Raw genomic sequence first — 20,335 nt, 5'->3', positions numbered from 1 at the left:
TTGAAAACTTAACGTTTTTTCGAAATTTAACCACATAAGTACCTACTTACTTACCTAAGTAATATTTCAACTTTGATATCTTGTAGCTAGCTAGTACATTACATTGTAGTGCTTGTACATTACGGTCTAAATTGAAATTTTATGTGTAAGTTAGTTTCAAGTTGTAAGGTTTTAACTTTTAGTGTAGATTAGTTAACATAATTTAAAACTTTAGTGCAAGTTTTATACTTGGAGTTTTTTAATTAAAACAAGTAGACAATTTTTTTACAGGCGATCACGATCAGTCCCAATTCAACAGTCAAAAATAGTTTAAAAATAAAAATATATTCCACAGATAAAAAAATGTCAGATCAAACAGTACTACAACCGGGCTTGAACATCAAGCCGGTGATCGACGACGAAAGTGTAAAACTCCTCGTGGAGCGGCTCTATGGCATGTCTGTTCTCGAGTTGACTGAACTAAATGGTTATGACGACAAGAACTATAAAATTATAGAAGACCCTAATGTGAAGAATCCGCTAATAACCAACCATTGCCCTCAAGGGTACGTCTTGAAGATTATGAACTCTATGGACTCGAAGAATGTTAGTCTCGTGGAGGCGCAGAATGAAATTATGAACTTTTTGTGTAAGTATTGTGTGTGTAGGTATGTGTGAGTGTTGAAGCTATTAAAGTAATGGACTGTTATTGATGCGGTTTTTAATAGTAAGAGCAATTATTGTTTGTAGTAACATTGAAAGAACGAAATTTTTTGATATACCATAAGAATATAATATAATTGGCATTGTAGATTCGCCAATGTTCTCAAATAATTATTGTTATGTTCATTTTTGAATTTAAAACTAATATAATACAAACAACTCTACGTAGTCTTTATACTCAAATTAAAATTAAAACAATAATAGGTACCTATACTGGTTTAAACCAGCTGGATTCACATACCTACTCCTATATAAAATGTAGTAAGTATAATTATTGTGTCTAAGCAACTCGTCAAATATTCACGATCTTTTATATTGCGTCTGAAACAAAACCAACTTATTTTGAAAGACTGTGTAAAATTCATTGTGCTCGTGAAATAAGCATTTTAAATTATTCGTGTAAATGACAAACCATATTTAGAAACAACCTAATTTTATGATATTTCTAGCCGTGTTGTGCAGTTTTACCCGCAGTGATCCGCTCCTGTTGGTCTAAGCGTGATGATATACATAGCTACAGCTAGGTATAGCCTTCCTCGATAAATGTGCTATCTAAAACCGAAATAATTTTTCAAATCAGACGTTCCTGAGATTCGCGAGTTCAAACAAACAAACAAACTCTTCAGCTTTATAATATTAGTTAGTATAGATTTAATTTTTTCTACGTCAAGCTATTTATTAACAAAATAAGTAATAAAACAACATCACATATCATTTCACCTTTCTTTATTCAATCATTTCCTTCCAGTAACGCGCTCAGTAACCTGCCCCAAGCCGATACGCAACGTGTACGGGCACTTGCACTCAGTAGAGACGATCGGGGGCAAGGGGCACGCGGTCAGACTGCTGGAGTACGTCCCCGGGGAGCTGCTGAAGGACGTGCCCCAGAGCGAGGCGCTCCAATACCAGCTGGGCGAGTTTGTTGCTAACCTGGACAATAAGCTGCAGGTGAGACTTGGATTTGTTTATTTACAAGCTTTCCGCCCGCGGTTTCGCCCGCGTTTTCAAAGAAAAACCCGCATAGTTCCCGTTCCCGTGGGATTTCCAGGATAAAACCTATCCTATGTGTTAATCCAAGTTACCCTCTATATGTGTGCTAAAATTCATTGTAATCGGTTCAGTAGTATTTGCGTGAAAGAGTAATAAACACACACACCTAAACATCCTAACAAACTTTCGTAATATTAATAATTATAAAGTAGGAGGATAACACTTTATTGTACTAATAAAGTATGACAAAAATGACAAAAAATACATCGTTTGTAAGAGGCGGCCTTATTGCTTAGCAGCAATCTCTACCAGGCAACCCGAGAGGAATTGTATGAAGATCGATCGATCGATCGATCGATTACAATGAATCTATACGTATTGCACGCCTCATAAGCGAAGCGTTGAGGTGGGTACTACTGTCACTTCGCGCAAAACATCTGATTTTTCAAACTTAAAATGTCTTTATGTATCATACATTGCACTTGTAAGATAATACATACACACACATATCAAGAAAAAACACTATTTTTAACGTTCATGATATTTTTGATGTCATTTTTGTTATTTAAACTAGTTAAAAAACAGTTTTAAAAAGTTCTGTCTTGGACGTCCGTGTGTCTGTATGTGCGGATCCTTTTTCTTGTTAACACGATAGCGACCGAAATACTTTACTAATCGAGTCTTTTTTTTTCTCTTACGCTTGAGTATGCTCAGGAATAGAACCCTTTCATTTTTCAGGGTCTGATTCGATGTGGTTTAATTGTTATTAAATAAACAAAAATAATAATTAATAAAAGTTTCACTTTAATAAATATTTACTAAAAAAAATTATGAGGCGTGCACTTTTGGATTTTCCAAATTATATAAAAATTAAACCCGTTTTCCTTGGTCACGGCATCACGCGTGAACGGGTGGACCGATTTCGATAATTCTTTTTTTATTATATTCCTTGAAGTACGAGGATGGTTCTTATGGAGAGAAAACGAAAATAATAATATATAGTATATACGACGGGTGTACCGCTAGTATTAAATAAAATATTTCATTAAATGCTGTAATGATAATTTATAGGTACCTACTGATATGAAATACACTAATACAGTATTAGATAATTTACTGTTTATTTACTAAGCTAATAATAGATAATGCAGTATTGTTTGTTAGTTATCGTGTTTGCTCTTTAATTACCTAGTTTCTTGTTCTGTTACATAAGTACCTAATATTAGAAACTTATATTGCCTTATTTTTATGTACTTATTATTATAATCTTAAAGTAAAGAAAAATTTCCATATACATATGTACATAATGAGTTCATTACATACATTAATCTTTGATAATAATAATCTGTAATATTATACATGAAATAGAAAATGTTTGTTTTGTTCGTGATATTTACCTATTTTCATAGACTTTCCAAAATAGTATACATATGTACATATACTTAATCAAATGTAAAACGGTAATTTTACTGACTCTACCAAACATTATTCTTTCCCTAAAGTAGTCGCACTGTGTCCTAAATAGCTGTTGTATCGTTTAATTAAGCAATTAACAGCAATTAAAAAATATGTCAATGGTAGATACATATCTGAATATTTTTCTTGAAGCAAGATTTGGTTAGTTGTAGATCGTATTTGTTCACCATATGTTTTATGTTCAAACTCAACATCTTGAACGCCTCCTTGGTACAGTGGTATCTACCTACTTGGTACTTGGTGACGCGTGAGCGTAGCACGTGAGTGGTCCTGGGTTCGATAATCGATTCCCGGTGGAGACGAAGAAAAAGACAATATCTCGGTCTGGTAGGACATTCTGTGTCCTGCGACTGATCTTGTCCCTAAAGAAAATCGATCAGTAAAACAGTTTTTCTACATCTTTAAAAATCACGATATTAAAATTTCGTTCCTTAATATTCTCAATACATTGGCCTACAAAATACTTTTTAAATCTTCTTTCATATATTAGAATGTAGATATAGATCACTCTTCGCTAAAGACTACTTTTAAAAGATAATTTATATAGCAAGGTAGTCACAAAAAGAAAAAATATTTCTGAACATAATTTAATGATTTACTTGAAAACAAGCATGATGCGTGAATGTAATTTGTTAACATAATATTACGTCCAAGGTCTTGCCGTGACTGTGACGTTAAGTGGGACAAAATTGTAACTCACAGCATGTTATATTGTACAACATACTGTAATCTATATCTAACTATACATCTATACTAATATTATAAAGCTGAAGAGTTTGTTTGAACGCGCTAATCTCAGGAACTATTGGTTCAATTCGCAAAATTCTTTCGGTGATAGTCCATTCATCAAGGAAGGCTATACTCTATAGGCTATATTATATCGGGGGGAGCACTGCGGATAAACCCGCGGAGCACCGACAGTAAATAAATTCAAAAAAGATAAATTAAAAACTGTACCTACATCGAAAAGAAGGCAAAAAATTTAGAATTTTTGTCTGTATGTTTGTCCGGGCAAAACTCAAAAAATACTGCATGGATTTACTTCAAATTTGGTACAGCTTGAGACCTGAAGAAGGACATAGTATGCGCTATTTTTCTTTACGCGGCTGAAGCCGCAGGAGGAAAGCTAGTAAAATATAATGGACTAGTTTTCCGCCCGTGGTTACGCCTACGCACAGATTCTCATAGGAATGATATGTTGTAACTTGTAACGCGGTAATAGTAGCCTATTATCAATTATCATCACCAGCCCATATACTGCAGGGACACGGGCCTCCCATATAGGGATCAGGCCATAAAACACCACGCAGGCCAGGTGGCCGGATGTCACATGTCGTCGAACTTTTGATTCGACATGTCGACTTCCTCACGATGTTTTCCTTTAGAGCAGTGGTGATGTTATAACATGCGCAGATGAATTGAAAACTCAATTCATTTCTCTAACGCTCGCCTTGTCTCGAACCACCGACTTATTTTTGAAGTCCGAGGTCCTTGCCTCTGTGCCGTAGTAAAGTAACCTATTATCACTGTTTAATTTTCTATCTCCAGGCAGAAAAATCATTGTATAAATACATATCTGTGTTGCGACGTGAAAGGAACAGAAATAGTCGCACTTTTGCATTTATAATATTAGTGCCTAGGTATATGTATAAGGATGTCCTAGTGTATAAGAACGCGTTAGAGTAGGTTTATTATATTATATGTATTATAAGGATTAGCTAGCTCATAGCGGTTCCCTTGACTTCGTTGCGTGTAAAAATGAGAAGTGATAAAAATCCAGATTAAATTCTTTAAAATAAATTATAGTAAAAATTATCTACATAGAGGGCAGAGGCTCTACTTACCTACAGCTGCATAGCTGTGCCTGCAAAATGAGAATTAGCTGAAACAAGCAGACAGACACAAATATTGTATAAATATGTATTTATTTACGTGTCATAACTCATATGCATTAGTAAAAGCGGTTATTTCAACGCGAACGTCACAAACAGACACGTCATATTCGTTTGTATACATTATTACACCAGTCTTTCTTTCCAGAATTTCAACCACTCCGGGCTGGTAACCAGGGAGCACATCTGGATGCTCTCGAAGGTCCCGGAACTTGAGAAATTCAAATATGTTATCAAGGATGCCGAGAAACTAGATCTGGTTGAAGAGGTAAGTGCTATTTGTAATTAGGTTATAGACTATAGCTGTTAGTAGTAGCACTATGAGTAGCACAGATAATATTATAATACTAATATACACTTAGAAATATACATCACAAATAATCACTACATAGTATAAAGCAAAGTCGCTTTCTCTGTCCCTATGTCCCTTTGTATGCTTAAATCTTTAAAACTAAGCAACTGATTTTGATGCGGTTTTTTTAATAGATAGAGTGATTCTTGACGAAGGTATGTAATTCATTAGGTTTTAGACAAAGCGAACGAAGCCGCGGACGAAAAGTAGTAAATAAATAATCCTAGACTTTTGTATCTATTTTCTAGATTTTTTGTTGATGGAATCAAAGCTACAATAAAAAGATTGTTTATTTCATTGAAGAAGAGGTTTTATCAAATGTAAGATTGTTTTATCTTTAGTGTTTGTAAAACGAGATTTATTTGAACAGCGATTACAGTACTGAGTAGGATGATAGGGGTTATGCTAGTAGGTTTTTGACTGTGTTATTTATAAAACGTACATATGATATAATATAGTTTGCTGTAACAATTGGGATAATGGGGATAAGGGACAGATGCCTGTAATATTTTTCGTATCAAGTAGATATATATTATGTTAGGTACACGAATAATCAGAGGGCCATATTATGACTTCTTATTTCCAGACAGTTTACGCCGTGAATAATTGAACTGACTGGCAAATTCATATTACGAATGCAATAACCAGCCATGGTTAATTATTGTATTTTCCAGTCAGTTCGATTCACGCCGTAAACTGTCTGGAAATAAGGGTCATAATACGGCCCCTGATGAAATAAAACAAATGTTTCCTCTATATAATATTTATTAAACATAACAAGTTACTGACTAAAGAATCCATTTCCTTTTCAATCTTCATAATTTTAATAAACTTGCAGGTGATCGAGGAGTTCAAATACGCGGTTGTCCCTCATCTTGAAGAGCTGGAGAAAGGCGTGATCCATGGGGACGTGAATGAGATGAATGTTGTGGTGTCTCCTAAACCTGGAGCAAGGTAATGATTTAATTGGTTGCACTATTTACTGTATTGTGCTTTTCCACTATATGCAAATAACCAATCATATCGCTTCATTTAGTTTGAAGTTAGAAGCGTTTAGCGTTTAAAACGATACTATTGGTACACATTCCTTGAATTATTTTATTCAATAAATCGATTAAAATTTAAAATTATTTCATATCCTACATTCTTAGATCATTAAGTATTTATTTATTTATTTACTCTTTATTGTACAAGAGTCTTATAAAATAGAAGTACAACAAAACCATTCAAAATGTACAAATGGCGGCCTTATTGGCTCAAAGCCATCCCTGCCAGGCAACCTTCAATTTTAAGTAATGATCTAAGCCTACATTGCATTAAATAAAATACATTAAATTAAATAAAATACATCTACATTAAATAAAAATATAGGTAGTAAACGAATGTAATCTAAGCATTCTATGAACAGCAGCTCTGAATTGAATCATTGATATTATCAAAAAATAATTAAAATCATATTATATTTAGGGGTTTAACACCAAAACTCCTGAGGGTCTGCAGTCAGATATTAGATGGCGTGATTCTCAGGTAAGCCAATGGTGAGTGTACACTAACTTACCTTGGCTTACCAGGTTACGGTTGATATTATAATATTAGTGTCTAGTTTTCTAAAACCTTGTATGATATGGTGTTTTATATCGCTAAATTAAATATCAATTGGTATTTACACACTAGTTATTTGTAATTATTAAAAGGTGTTTGAGTTATTTCGCTTTCATTATTTTATGTGAATAGGTTTATCAATTTCAATAGAGATCTTTGGTTTTATGAATTATGACGTAAATCACACTAAATAATTTGCTTCGTGACAGAGTAATTTTCATATATGTATATCTCTCATTTAAAATTACCACGTCCGCGTGATAATAAACATACTTTGTAGATAGGCAATATTTTAGCACTGAATACTTAAATATAAAATAATTTATTTCAACAGTTTAATAACAATGAGTTCTTAAGTGTTTTTCATAAAAATATGATTAAAAAAAACAACGTCGAATCAAATTGAAGCAAATACGATTTTTAATTTTCAACTTTTATCGTGGTCAGTTTAAATGAGGTAGCTAGGTACTAGCTAATATACATGTTAATATTATTAATTTTCTTCGATGCTTTCTCTCTTTTTGTAGATAATATCCTTATACATAATATATATCATATTATTATTACGGCGCAAAATAATAAACTAAAATCACAATTGCTATGCGCGCCATCTAGTTATGTATTTGTAAACTATTAAAATGTTGATAAATTTTAATACAGGCCTACATACTAACACGAATTCTGGGATAACGACTTGACTTTTTAAATAATTTATTATATTTATGTCTATATTAATGTATTATTTATAAAATATTTTTCTTACTGCATACAATATATATATATATATATATTATATATATATTGCAATGGTAATGGTAAGATCCACGCCATCTATTGACAAGGTGCAGAACCACAACAGTCCAAAAGTTTATTATATTTTTATTTTTAAAATCAAATTTTAATACATGTTTCTTAAAATTTCATAGACATATATTTTGATTGTTAAAAAAATGATGTTTTTATTGCCATATGCGGTCATGAGCATGTTGTAAGAAGGTTTAGTAGGATAGTTAATTTAATTCATATCTGCGCCATCTATTGACAAGGTGCAGAACAATGAAAAATTGCTATGCACGCCATCTAGTTACGTATTTGTAAACTATTAAAAATATCCACGCCATCTATTGACGAGGGGCAGAACTACAACAAAATAAGTGTTTATTGTTTTGGAAGTCATAAACATTTTATACCGATAGATGGCGTGGTATTAAAATTTGAAATGAGTCAATTTTTTTCAAAACGGCATGATAATAACAATATCTCTTATAATATATAAAATTCTCGTGTCACAATGTTAGTCTGCATACTCCTCCGAAACGGGTGGACCGATTCTCATGAAATTTTCTGTGCATATCGGGTAAGTCTGAGAATCGGCCAACATCTATTTTTCATATGTACCACGGGCGAAGCCGGGGCGGGCCGCTAGTCTTATATATAAAATTCTCGTGTCACAATGTTAGTCTGCATACTCCTCCGAAACGGGTGGATCGATTCTCATGAAATTTTCTGTGCATATCGGGTAAGTCTGAGAATCGGCCAACATCTATTTTTCATATGTACCACGGGCGAAGCCGGGGCGGATCGCTAGTTATTATGTAATATTATCTGAATTTTAATATATTCCTTCTATCTATGCCCCGCTATGCTCCGGCAAGGCGAAAAGACGCGGGCTCGAATCCCGGCTCGTTATCGATTTTTTTAATTATTTATTTATTGTATGACCATAATTATACGAGCAAATAAACAGATTTGATTTGATTTATAATTTATTTATTCCAGCCAAACAGACTACCGCGTAACGGGTATCCTAGACTTCGGGGACATCCAGTACTCCTACTATGTCTTCGAGCTGGCGATCACAATGACATACACGATGTTAATGAGCGGCGACCTGAGGAGCGGCGGGATCGTGCTGGCGGGGTACTGTGTGAACAGACGCCTGCCTGATATGGAGTATCGGCTTTTGAAGGTAAACTGTTTATTTGAATAATCAAAGGAAAACAAAAAAAAAAAAATTCAAAGTAGATAGCCCATAATTCAAAACTACATATTTAATATTTATTTATCACATAGGTAGTTAATATTATTATTAAATTCAATGCCCACAAGCTTAAACGAATAGTGGTCTATCACCATGTAATTTTTTCTAATCTGTCCAATGATTTTTACATGATTAATGTACATAACAGCCAAACACAAAAAATTACTAACTATCCAGGGGCGTATAACATATCCAATTTTATTTAAATAATAATGAACTGATTACTGTTTTTTTATTACATATTTACGTAAAGATAAATAGATGGGTACCTACACTACTTAACACTAATGAAGTGTAATTATATCATTATATAGTAATAAGTTTTATTTTATTTTTACAGACGTTAATCTCAGCCCGCCTAGTCCAAAGCCTCACTCTAGGCGCCTATTCGATCGCCCAAGACCCAAGCAATACCTATGTATCATCTACAGAAAAAGCAAATGGATGGGATTTACTGAAAAAACTGAGGAAAACCAAACCCGACCCTGATGACGATCCTACTGACTGGAAAGCCATTGCCAATGAATATTTGACTAGAAGTTAAACATAAAAAAAAAACGAAAATACATTTACAATAAGGTTACATGTTATCTGTACTGTATAATTAAAATGTAATAACTGTCAAATAATTCATTTTAATAAGAAATAAAATCAGAATAAGAAACAAAATCGTTATTTTATATAGTGCCACAAACTTATCTGACCCGGTGACGGTCTCACTGATGTCGATTTCTTTTTATTTAAATTTTAAACAAAATAGTATGAAAAGTCTGTGAAAATGTGACATTTCAAAAAGGCGGCACGTAGTTTCAGTTTTTGCCACCGGGTCAGTTAAGTTTGTGCCACTGTAACCTAATGTTAGGTGTTTTAAAACATTTTATGAATATTGTCAATATAGGTAACTTAGGTCCTAGAACTTAGAAGTCTATATTATGTATTTTTTGAGTATATATCAATTTTAAACGTAATATTATTATGTAAATAGTACCTACTTTAGTGGTTTGTTAAATGTATCACTTAGCTAAATAATGAATGTATTATAAAAGTATTATTTTTAGATAGATGAAAATATTTTGATTTGATGGTTCTCAAATATTAATTACTAACTGAATGTTTTTTTTTGTTCAATCTCAAGATAATTATCTAAATTATTCGAAAAAATATTTGTCCTACAAAATCTATGGTTTGATCAAAGAGTCCCCCTTTCCAATGTGTATCGATAACGAAGTCATCATAAATGATTACTAACAAGCTGATTTTTTTATTTTCACATATATTTAATACTTATATAATTCAACAGACATATTGTCCTACAAATTGCGTAATAAATATTTGAGAACCGTCAAATCAAAAATTTTTATCCTTGTTACCTCTGTAAGCTACCACAATCGAGAGTTTCGTACATGAAATTATTGGGCATCTCATCAAAATAAAGCTACTCACGAAAAATTAGCTTGATAGTAATCACTTGCAAAAATGGGCGATGTATCCCGGACTATTGGCTAAAGATATTTGTTTTAATTTGTATTTGAAAAGGTCAGTTTAAATAACATGCTCTCAATAAAAACTACTAAATTTGATTGATTCACTGTATTTTGCTCGGAGCGGTCAATGACATCCTTGTGAGTAAAATGTGGGCAAATTAAATTGTAATTATTGCTTCTCACAGGTCAAATGATGTAATGTGTAAATATTATTTATCTTATTTTTAAATTTATTTATTCTGTGTGCTTGTGACTACTCCTAAACAGCTGGACCGATTTTAATGAAATTTTTAGTTCGTCTTTAGGTGGAGTCGAGAATGATTTTGAATTGCAATTCGAAAGCGAGAAGCCGCGGGGACAAGCTAGTATAATAAATTATATTTATAAAAAAAAAAACTTGTATCACAGTGATTTTTGAAATATTTTATACTAGCCTTCCGCCCGCGGCTTTGCCCGCGTTTTCAAAGAAAAACCCATAAAGCATAGTTCCTGTTCCCGTGGGATATCCGGGATAACACCTATTCTATGTGTTAATCCAAGTTACCCTCTATATGTTTGCTAAATTTCAAAGTAATCGGTTCAGTAGTATTTGCGTGAAAGAGTAACAAACATACATACACTTAAATATACATTACATAATATATCCTCACATATTTTCGCATTTAAAATATTTATTAGTAGCATAGAATAGTAGGATATTATTATTCAGTTCAGGTGAGAATAAAAGGATAAAACAGAGAACTTATTGTAAATAAGACAGAAAAAGACATGGCAGAACATTGTAATTTGTAGAGTTACCTAGGTAGATATCAAAGCATCGTGTTATTAACCCAGATGTTACTGAAACAATTTTTGTTATCATATTAAGGTGAAATTTACATATTGTGTCCATATTGCAAAAAGTTTAACTGGAAAAATAGTATAAAAATTTTATCTATCGTGGAAATCTCGGAAAATGGTGTCCTTTTAAAAGGACGGTAGTAATATGTACTACTAAGTAGGTAGACTATGATATTAAAATGACAACATACATTTCACATATTTTTATGTAGCAATATGAAAGTTTTCAAAACATAATTTAGAATGCAAGGTTCCATTACATTTAGGACAATAGAAATTGGCTTTCTTGTGACATTCTATACACCGAAGCTGCTTGTCTCTGTACCTAATGATGTGATCTTTTCCATCAAATCCAGAGGTTTCACGGAAACTCTAGCACCTTTACGTTCCTCATTCTTATATGTTTCGAGCAGAGCAGTTCCAACACTTCTACGAATGTGGAGATAATCATAATGGCCCCCTTTTACTTATATATTTGCCAAGAATTATGTACTGCCATATCTAGTCCATGACAAGTCAAAGAAAAATACCACTTCTTGCCTCTGATAGATGTCTTGTACAAACCGATGCTCTGGTCGGATCTGTCCACCCCTCCCATCCCATTTTCTCGCACTTTTTTTACGACATGTATATTTTTCTTCTGTTGTTGTGAAAATCTCTTTACCGTAGACACAGGCTGAATCGTATCAACGTTTGATGCAACAGTCACAACACTGTTATCATTCCATTTGCAAAATAAATTTGTTCTGCTCTGGTCGATTGATGCTTGAATGTACCTCGTGGTGTCTTTTTCAATTCTCAAAGGCAGCAGGCAAAGGGCATTTCGCGACGCGATTTTCCCGTACTGTGCCAGTAGCCTTTATTCCTCGTACTCGAAGTTCATCAATGAATGGACGTAAAAAAGTTGTTAAAAAATAAATGGAATGCAGCTTTGCCCTATATTTGTCGCAGTACATCGGCATACTGTAATACAACGCTTGCACCCAACCCCAGAGGCATTTGGTATTTGTGTTGATTACCAACATCATTCGATTGTTCTTGGTATGGATCACACCAAACTCTGCAACCTAACCGTGTCGCTCCCACCCAAAATTCATACCCCCATCTTATTGGTTTCCCTCTTATGAATTGCTTGCATGGATGGCCGCCATAGTAGAGCACCATGGCTTCGCCGATGCTGTGATGCTCTTCAAAGAGTGCATGCGCAAAAAAGTACTCTGTAGTAGTACATATTACTACTGGCCTTTTAAAAGAACGGCAATTAAAACTGCATAAATATCACAAATAAAATGTAATCTAATAGTAGGTAATTTAAAATTTAATTAGGTAATTTTTCTGATAAAACACGTTTCAAATTACGTGTATTTAAAATAAATCAAGTAATTTGTTGTAATTTATTGATAATACATTTAACTTGATTTATCAATGGAAAATGACTGAAATTCTAAAATAATTTAAAAATATACCACTGTTATAAAACGACACAACACTTTAATTTTCCAATTCCTACAACCGTGAGGTTTCAAACGAATATAAACATTTTTTTCAAAAATGCCCTCATTGTTAATAACAATTTTATTTATGGTGCGTCCTTTTAAAAGAACGATAGTAACAACTGGGTTAATAAAAAAGACGTGTGGCACTCGGGGACTGCCGCGATAAAGCTATTTATTGCATAGCATGCCTTCTAGCCACACCTCCGTGTCCGTCGGAGTGGAGACGTGAGGTTTTTTCGTTACGGAATTTCTCGATTCGGTCCCCGCGCTCAAGGCCCGCGATAGAAGCTATGCAATAGCTTAAAAAATGTTATTTTATAGTTATAAAAATACACATACCTACCTATACTTCAATATTCTTTACATATTTTTCAACCAACAAACACAAACATTGATTAAAATATACTGTTATTAACTTATCAAGTTAAAAAACTCCAAATGCACAGGAAGTTCGGTTTACGCTTTGACATGAGTGACATACAGACACCTTCGTTAATTATCGATTTAATATATTATTGATTGAGATGATATTTGTCTAATTAACGTCTGTCTGCTTGACAGGATGTGTGTGATGTGTGGCTGATAGAATCTTTGGTTTGAATCATGTTACTATAATATAAACATATCTAGGTATTATATATACGTAAAGCTGAAGAGTTTGTTTGTTTGTTTGAACGCGCTAATCTCATGAACTACTGGATCGATTTGAAAAATTGTTTCAGATGTTTAATATATCATCGCGCTAACACCAACAGGAGCGGAGAACTGCGGGTAAAACCGCGGAGCACAGCTAGTGGATTATAACTATAAAATTTATGTACTTATATTAAAGTACTTATTGAAAGACGGATTTTTTTTTAGCCCTTATATTCCATGCGTAAGACGGATACCATTCCAAAATATCAAACATGCTGAACGTTAATAATCAAGTTTTTACTTCTGCCGGCACTCCCCCAGTGCAACCCGTCTTTTTTTATTTTATCTTGGGTGGATTCGGGGCGAGTAGCTAGTTTCATAATTTTGTTATCTCCGTCGTTCAAACAATTAAAATGAATCCAATGACACCTCTCAAGATAAAATCAATCAAAAAGTTTTCGCTTCAGAGCCTGCCTAAGAAAATAATGAGTAAAAGAACATTTTATTTTTAATAATTTGGCGTTGGCATCAAGGTTGGCATCCGTGCCAACTGCCACAGTTCTTATGCTTTTACGGATGTCATCGTAATTTAAGTTTATGTACAACTAGGTTTCCGCCGGCGGCTTCGCCCGCGCCGTCAAAGAAAAACCCGCATAGTTCCCGTTCCTGTGGAATTTCCGGGATTGCGTCATTTTCCTGGGATAAAAAGTAGCCTATGTCCTTTCTCGGGTATCAAAATATCTCCATACCAAATTTCATGAAAATTGTTTCAGTAGTTTAGGCGTGATTGAGTAACAGACAGACAGACAGACTGACAGACTGACAGAGTTACTTTCGCATTTATAATATTAGTATGGATTTGTTATTATGTTCCAAGAAAATTTTTGAATTCTGTTCGATTGTCATTTTCTTTCAGGTCGCAAAGGAGCGATTTTATGATATTACAAGCGGTCCGCTCCGGCTTCACCCGTGGTACATATTTACGTTTTCTCTACATAAGAACCATCCTCGTACTTCAAGGAATATTATAAAAAAAGAATTTTCGAATTCGGTTCACCCGTTCACACGTGATGCCGTGAGTCGTGACCAAGGAAAACACTGAAAAGAGGTTTCATTTTTATTTATATAGATGATGTTTACAATAATAAGGAGGCAATAGTATGGCTTATGCTACTTTTAACATGAACATCTCATTCCCATATGTGAAGTCGCGGGCGGTAACCTAGTTATAATATTACCATAAGTTAATTAGTTAAGTTACTACAACTTTCTTCCGACACGATTAGACTACAGGCCCATTTGACCTATCTAGAACGATATAAGAGCATAAAATAATAAGATTCAGCACTATGCCGTCATTTGTCAGCTGTCCACCTGAGTGCAGATGAGAATTCGAAAGTACAGGTAGAGATTTTTTCCCCTTCATGATTTTTGTACGCCGTTGCAGAATATTGGATTAAAAGCAGTATTGAAATAGTATGACTCAGATGACAACATGGGCCTGTTATAGTCTAGATAACCTATAACAAACTGAAAAAGAATTAGTATTTCTATCTATTCTGTTACAAAATGATCCAACTTATCGTCTAGGGTGCACTTAAACTTAAAGCTCACACAAGCTAAGGGCACACACATGTAGTGTGAACAGCTGATCCGTACGATACGGCCGTGCGCGTGCGCATGTCGCAGTGAAAGTGTTTCATGTAAGCGCGGAATTAGTGTCCTTATTTGAGTGTCAAGTGGAAAATATATTCATAAGTGAATAAAAACTATATTCCCTTAATTAAATTAATCTGGTGAAAAAAATATATAATAATAACAGCTAACAAGTCCTTCAGGATCAATATTTAAGGAAAAATAATAAAAAGAAATCAATCGTTAGTGCTTTACAAAATAATATAGCTATAAGTAGGTATAAAAATTATGGCCCCCATTATTAAAAATAAATATTTATTTTGCTTTAAACATGGTATTAAAATATGGTGATACAATTAATAAAGTCCATTATTATTTATTACATTAAAAAATAAATTCAGAAAAAACTTAAAATTTTTTTTGTATCTAAATACTCTACAATCCCTACTAATATTATAAATGCGAAAGTAACTCTGTCTGTCTGTCTGTCTGTTACACATTCCCGCTTAAACCTCGCAACCGATTTTGATGAAATTTGGCACAGGCAATCTTTAGACCCTGAGAAAGAACATAGGCTACCTTTTATTGCGAAATATGTACCTACCACGGGCGAAGCCGGGGCGGACCGCTAGTAAAAGCATATTATGCTTAAAAATATATGCTATTAAGTACTTGAATACGAAGTCAGTGTCGCAAACTTGTGAAAGTCTATTTTATTAGTAATTTTCTAAAAATTAAAAAAAAATCGACTTAAATCTTTTAAAATAATTATTCAGAATATTAATTTAGCCTTATCAGACATGGCTACGGTACCTAAAGCAAAAGACGTGGGATCGAAACCCGACTAGCGATAAAAAAATATATTATTCAATACTTTATTGCAGATTAACATACTTCAGATATTTTCTATAGAAACATATAATTTCTGTTTAAATCAAAAGCTATAAATTTTTCAAAGCATTTGAATGGCTATAAAATCAATTTAAACTAATTTTTAACCAACGTTTCCAAAAAGAGTAATTTTTAAGTGTTTTTAAAATTCGTAATATTAGCATTAATATTAGTAATATTTTTAATTTTTTAGGTAAGTGTTTTTAAAATTCGTAATATGTATTACCTAGTAATATTTTTAAAATTTATAATGTTAGTAATATTTGTAAGTGTTTTTTAATATTTGCATTGATGACTTTTAAAAACACTCAAATAAAATTAGGTCAAGCTTGTGCCGGATGTATAATATCAATTTAATTAAGATTTTTTGTACTCAAGGTAATGTTAAAAGTTCGAATGAGATATAAAATTCGCAATAGGTGTTTTTGAAGTGATGCCGCGGGCTGTTGTTTTTAATAAATTATATTTGGTAATCCTTGGTAATTGCGATTAATAAACTAATATTAGTTGACGCCTGACTTTGTCCGTGTTATTGAAACTAATTTATAGAGAAAAGATTTGATTTTACTATACTCTACGATATTTTTACCCAAGAAAATATAATAGAATTACATATTATTATAGTTTTAAAAGTTTTTATTTCTTATTTAATTGGACTTTCATTTTGTAAAAAAACTAGTATACCCCCGCAACTTCGTTTGAACTCAAAATTGATATTTTTGCTACAATTTTTTATTTACCGCTCCGATTTTATTAATTGTTAAGCGTGTAAGCTTTTTCGATAAATTTTCTACCAAACACAAAAATATTTTTTTAACTTGAATCAGTACTTCCGTATAGCGCTACAAGTTACAACCAAACAAACAAACTCTTCAGTTTTATAATATTTGTTTAGGCTATAGAAATTAGAAGTACCTATAGGCATGATTGCGCAAAAATTCAATACGTAAGTATACAAATTTGCGAAGTTAATTATCTATATATCCATACTAATATTATAAATGCGAAAGTAACTCTGTCTGTCTGTCTGTTACTCAATCACGCCTAAACTACTGAACCAATTTTCATGAAATTTGGTATGGAGATATTTTGATACCCGAGAAAGGACATAGGCTACTTTTTATCCCGGGAAAATGACGCAATCCCGGAAATCCCACGGGAACGGGAACTATGCGGGTTTTTCTTTGACTGCGCGGGCGAAGCCGCGGGCGGAAACCTAGTTCAATATAAAAAAATATATTGAACATTCCATACCTTACATTTACATATGATAATTATTCATTCAGTTTATTAATAAATATTAATTTACATAATGACGTAAAATGAATGAATCGTCCAAAATTTTATTAGTAGTATCTGTAATATAGTTTAATAATTTATATTTTGTGAATTAATGAGACATTATATAATATAAGCCATAAAAATTCGTCAAGGTAATATTTTTAAAACTCTATCTTTAGCACGTATATACAGGGTATCCCACCATACTTAAGCGCGAAGGAACTTGTAGTTTTGCATACACTGATCACGTAAAAAATACTTTTAAAAAAAATTACGTCCAAAATTTTTTGCTAAATTTTTCCTGAAAATCCATGTTTTCTTCTCTAGCTTCGCGCAGCCGGCATATACCGCTTCTCTAATATGAGCATTTTATCTATGAAAAACATAATCTTAAACGATAGCTCACGGTGGCAAAGTTGGGCGGCTCGCTTGTTATGGGTGTACACATAGAGTTTTAAGAATTCATCTATTTGAAAAAAAATGCGTCTGGAATTTTTTAATTATTTTTTACGTACTCAGCGTATGCAAAACTATAATCTCCTTTGAGCTTAGTATACCAACAGTGGGACACCCTGTATATAACTAGCTTTTTGCCCGTGGCTTCGTTCGCGACATCATTGTGATAGCAACTTCAATACAAATTAAGGATATTTAGTATTGAAAACAGCCTTTTTTCATTAATATGTATTTCTTTAAATGAATCAACATATTATTTTTAGATACAGGCGCAAACAGACCAAACAAATTTCGCATATTCTATACTAGCTATTTTTGCCCGCGGCTTCGCCCGCGTTTTCAAAGAAAAACCCACCTAGTACCCGGTCTCGTGGGATTTCTGGGACAAAACCTATTCTATGTGTTAATCCAAGTTACCCTCAATATGTGTGCTTAATTTCATTGTAATCGATTCAGTAGTATTTGCGTGAAAGGGTCACAAACACACATACATACACATACATATCCATCCTCACAAACTTTCGCATTTATAATATTAGTAGGATCTTAGAATGTCATAATATAATAAAAAAAAGTTTAGTAATCTCTATATACAAAGAAATTTATTTTTGATTTAATTAATGGATAAAATAAATAATTGATACTTCAATCATTATGTAGACGTTAATTCGATATTGATTGTAACTTAAGTAACATTTTGAAAACAAGTTATCAAGTTTTGGTACGTCATGTTAAAGCTACTTTCATTTTAATACAATGTCTAAAGGTGAATCGATTTTACTATAATAGGGTTCCGTAGATTATTATTTATTTATAATTGAATTTGTCCTACTGAATTCTTAATCAAATGCAAGTTAAGAAACATTTTTAAACAAAATACCAAGAGGTTTAAACAAAATAATATTTATAACTTTCGCGTAACTACATAAATTAGAGTTAAAAATATATTTACCTAAACTAATACAAGCCCTTTTACTCTTCAATCAAGTTTTAAATTATTATAATCAATCAGTAGCTTTTGCGATAACCCTGATAGAAACAATTTTCTCGTTAGTGAACAAAATATGCAAAGAACCTATAATGTAATAATTAAAATAAACAACATACAAGTTTGATATAATCTAAGCGCGTAATATTCAAATTATGTTCATCAAGTCTTTATTTTGACGTCATTTGTGATTGATTACAGGCCTTAATAACTCGGCTATCGACGGATTAAAAAGTAATTAATATTATAATAAAATATTAAATACACGTATACATTTAATCGTGTGGAAATTGAACAATGTTAATGTTAGAATATAAAAAGTGATTGTCAAAATGTCGACCGACGATGTGACGATTAAAGTTGACAGTTCGGAGGGCGGGAAAAATGACAGTGACATATCAAAGATGGCGGACTTTGATAGGATACAGAATGCGTCGAAGTATCTGCTGGGGTTGCCAAGGAATGGGCACAGGAGGTCGTTTATGGAAGAGGAAAGCGCAAAGGAGAGAACCAGAGCTGAATTATTGAAGCAATGTTCCGCCATTTTGAAGCAGGGCGACCAGAGATATAATAAGGATAGCCTGCATAGGACTTTTCAAGATGAGGTTTGTGTTTTTTTTTATAAAAAAGTTTTTTTCAGCAAGGTTTATCTTTGGTAATGTAGCCTTATTTCTATGAATAAAACATCAAGTGTAAGGTACATACTTATTGTGTATTTTACATTATAAATTCGAAGGATATAATATTATTTAGCATGAGTATGGGGTGGTATGGGTATGTGCTTAGAAAGCTTCGAAAATAATGAACCGATTTGAGTGTTGTTTTTTTAATGTAGGCATTTGAAGAGAAAGTTAAAACAGTCAATTATAATTGCTGTTTGCAGTCGTCACTAATCTGGAATATTATAAACCAAAATAAAGAAGAAATACGAAAGATGACATTTCGATACAATCACAAAGCACATTATATTATTATTTTTTCAAAAACTTTATAATCAAAAGATCAAGAAAAGATTATCGAAAACAGCACTGTATACAAAATAGCTTCAAGCCTTCGAAACTCGTTACATAACATGTAATTACAAGTTATTTTTGCAACTTCAATGTAAAATTAAATGGCAGTTTATTGTAACAAATATCGGTGTTAAAGCTCATTAGCCTTGAGTGTTGAAAGCTTACGTGAGGTCACGAAACAAGCGACAAATTCATTTATATGTTTAGTTAGTACATATACGGTAACCTTATCATTATAAAACATTAATTTTTAATAAGTCAAAGTCAATTGAATTGACATGATAGAGATGAGAGATGATAGAGATAGAGTGTTTAATATTTTTTCATTAATTAAAATAAGTAGGTAGAACATTTTTTTAAATCAAATTTAGTTATTTTGAGAATATCAGCTATGCTTTTATAGTTATAAAAGGAAAGTACATATTATATTCATAATTAATCAGGATTTAAACAACTTAACCATTTCTAAAATCGGTTATTTTATAGCCCCACTTTCAATGACATTATATGTATTACAAAATCTAGATAGTTAGGCTGTTTTGTAATATGTTTTAAAAAAA

General features: G+C 32.6%; 2 protein-coding genes across 6 annotated transcripts in view; both read left to right on the top strand.

The window, feature by feature from the left end:
• Window positions 1–310: 310 nt before the first annotated feature.
• On the top strand, window positions 311–9,635 carry LOC149478551 (hydroxylysine kinase). Its single transcript, XM_089709360.1, has 6 exons — window positions 311–628; window positions 1,451–1,650; window positions 5,209–5,328; window positions 6,251–6,366; window positions 8,794–8,983; window positions 9,396–9,635. Exons 1-6 carry the CDS (start codon window positions 343–345, stop codon window positions 9,597–9,599), a joined length of 1,116 nt encoding a protein of 371 aa, XP_089565486.1. The 5' UTR covers window positions 311–342; the 3' UTR covers window positions 9,600–9,635.
• Window positions 9,636–15,107: 5,472 nt separating this feature from the next.
• Window positions 15,108–20,335, top strand: part of Nox (NADPH oxidase) — a 48,437-nt gene continuing 43,209 nt past the window's right edge. For 2 of the 5 annotated variants that reach the window (XM_089709272.1, XM_089709277.1), the window contains exons 1-2: window positions 15,108–15,214; window positions 18,964–19,367. In XM_089709272.1, coding sequence (XP_089565398.1) covers window positions 19,095–19,367 — 273 coding nt within the window. In that variant the 5' untranslated portion in view covers window positions 15,108–15,214; window positions 18,964–19,094. Of the gene's footprint in view, window positions 15,308–18,963; window positions 19,368–20,335 lie in introns of all 5 variants that reach the window. The other 3 variants (XM_089709274.1, XM_089709273.1, XM_089709275.1) reach the window with 3 other exon arrangements.

Source organism: Colias philodice, chromosome 22 (assembly GCF_061535455.1).
Source record: "Colias philodice isolate Cphi_HAF_F1 chromosome 22, ilColPhil1 Martin Lab GWU primary, whole genome shotgun sequence".
Taxonomy (NCBI): domain Eukaryota; kingdom Metazoa; phylum Arthropoda; class Insecta; order Lepidoptera; family Pieridae; genus Colias; species Colias philodice.
The sequence above is the reverse complement of the archived record's forward strand: the minus strand, read 5'-3'. Positions and strand labels throughout refer to the sequence as shown.

Coding starts and splice junctions, on each gene's coding strand:
- LOC149478551 (XM_089709360.1), top strand. CDS start 343: ATGTCAGATCAAACAGTACTACAACCGGGCTTGAACATCAAGCCGGTG. Junction 5,329..6,250: donor AACTAGATCTGGTTGAAGAG/GTAAGTGCTATT, acceptor ATAAACTTGCAG/GTGATCGAGGAGTTCAAATA. Junction 6,367..8,793: donor TCTCCTAAACCTGGAGCAAG/GTAATGATTTAA, acceptor TATTTATTCCAG/CCAAACAGACTACCGCGTAA.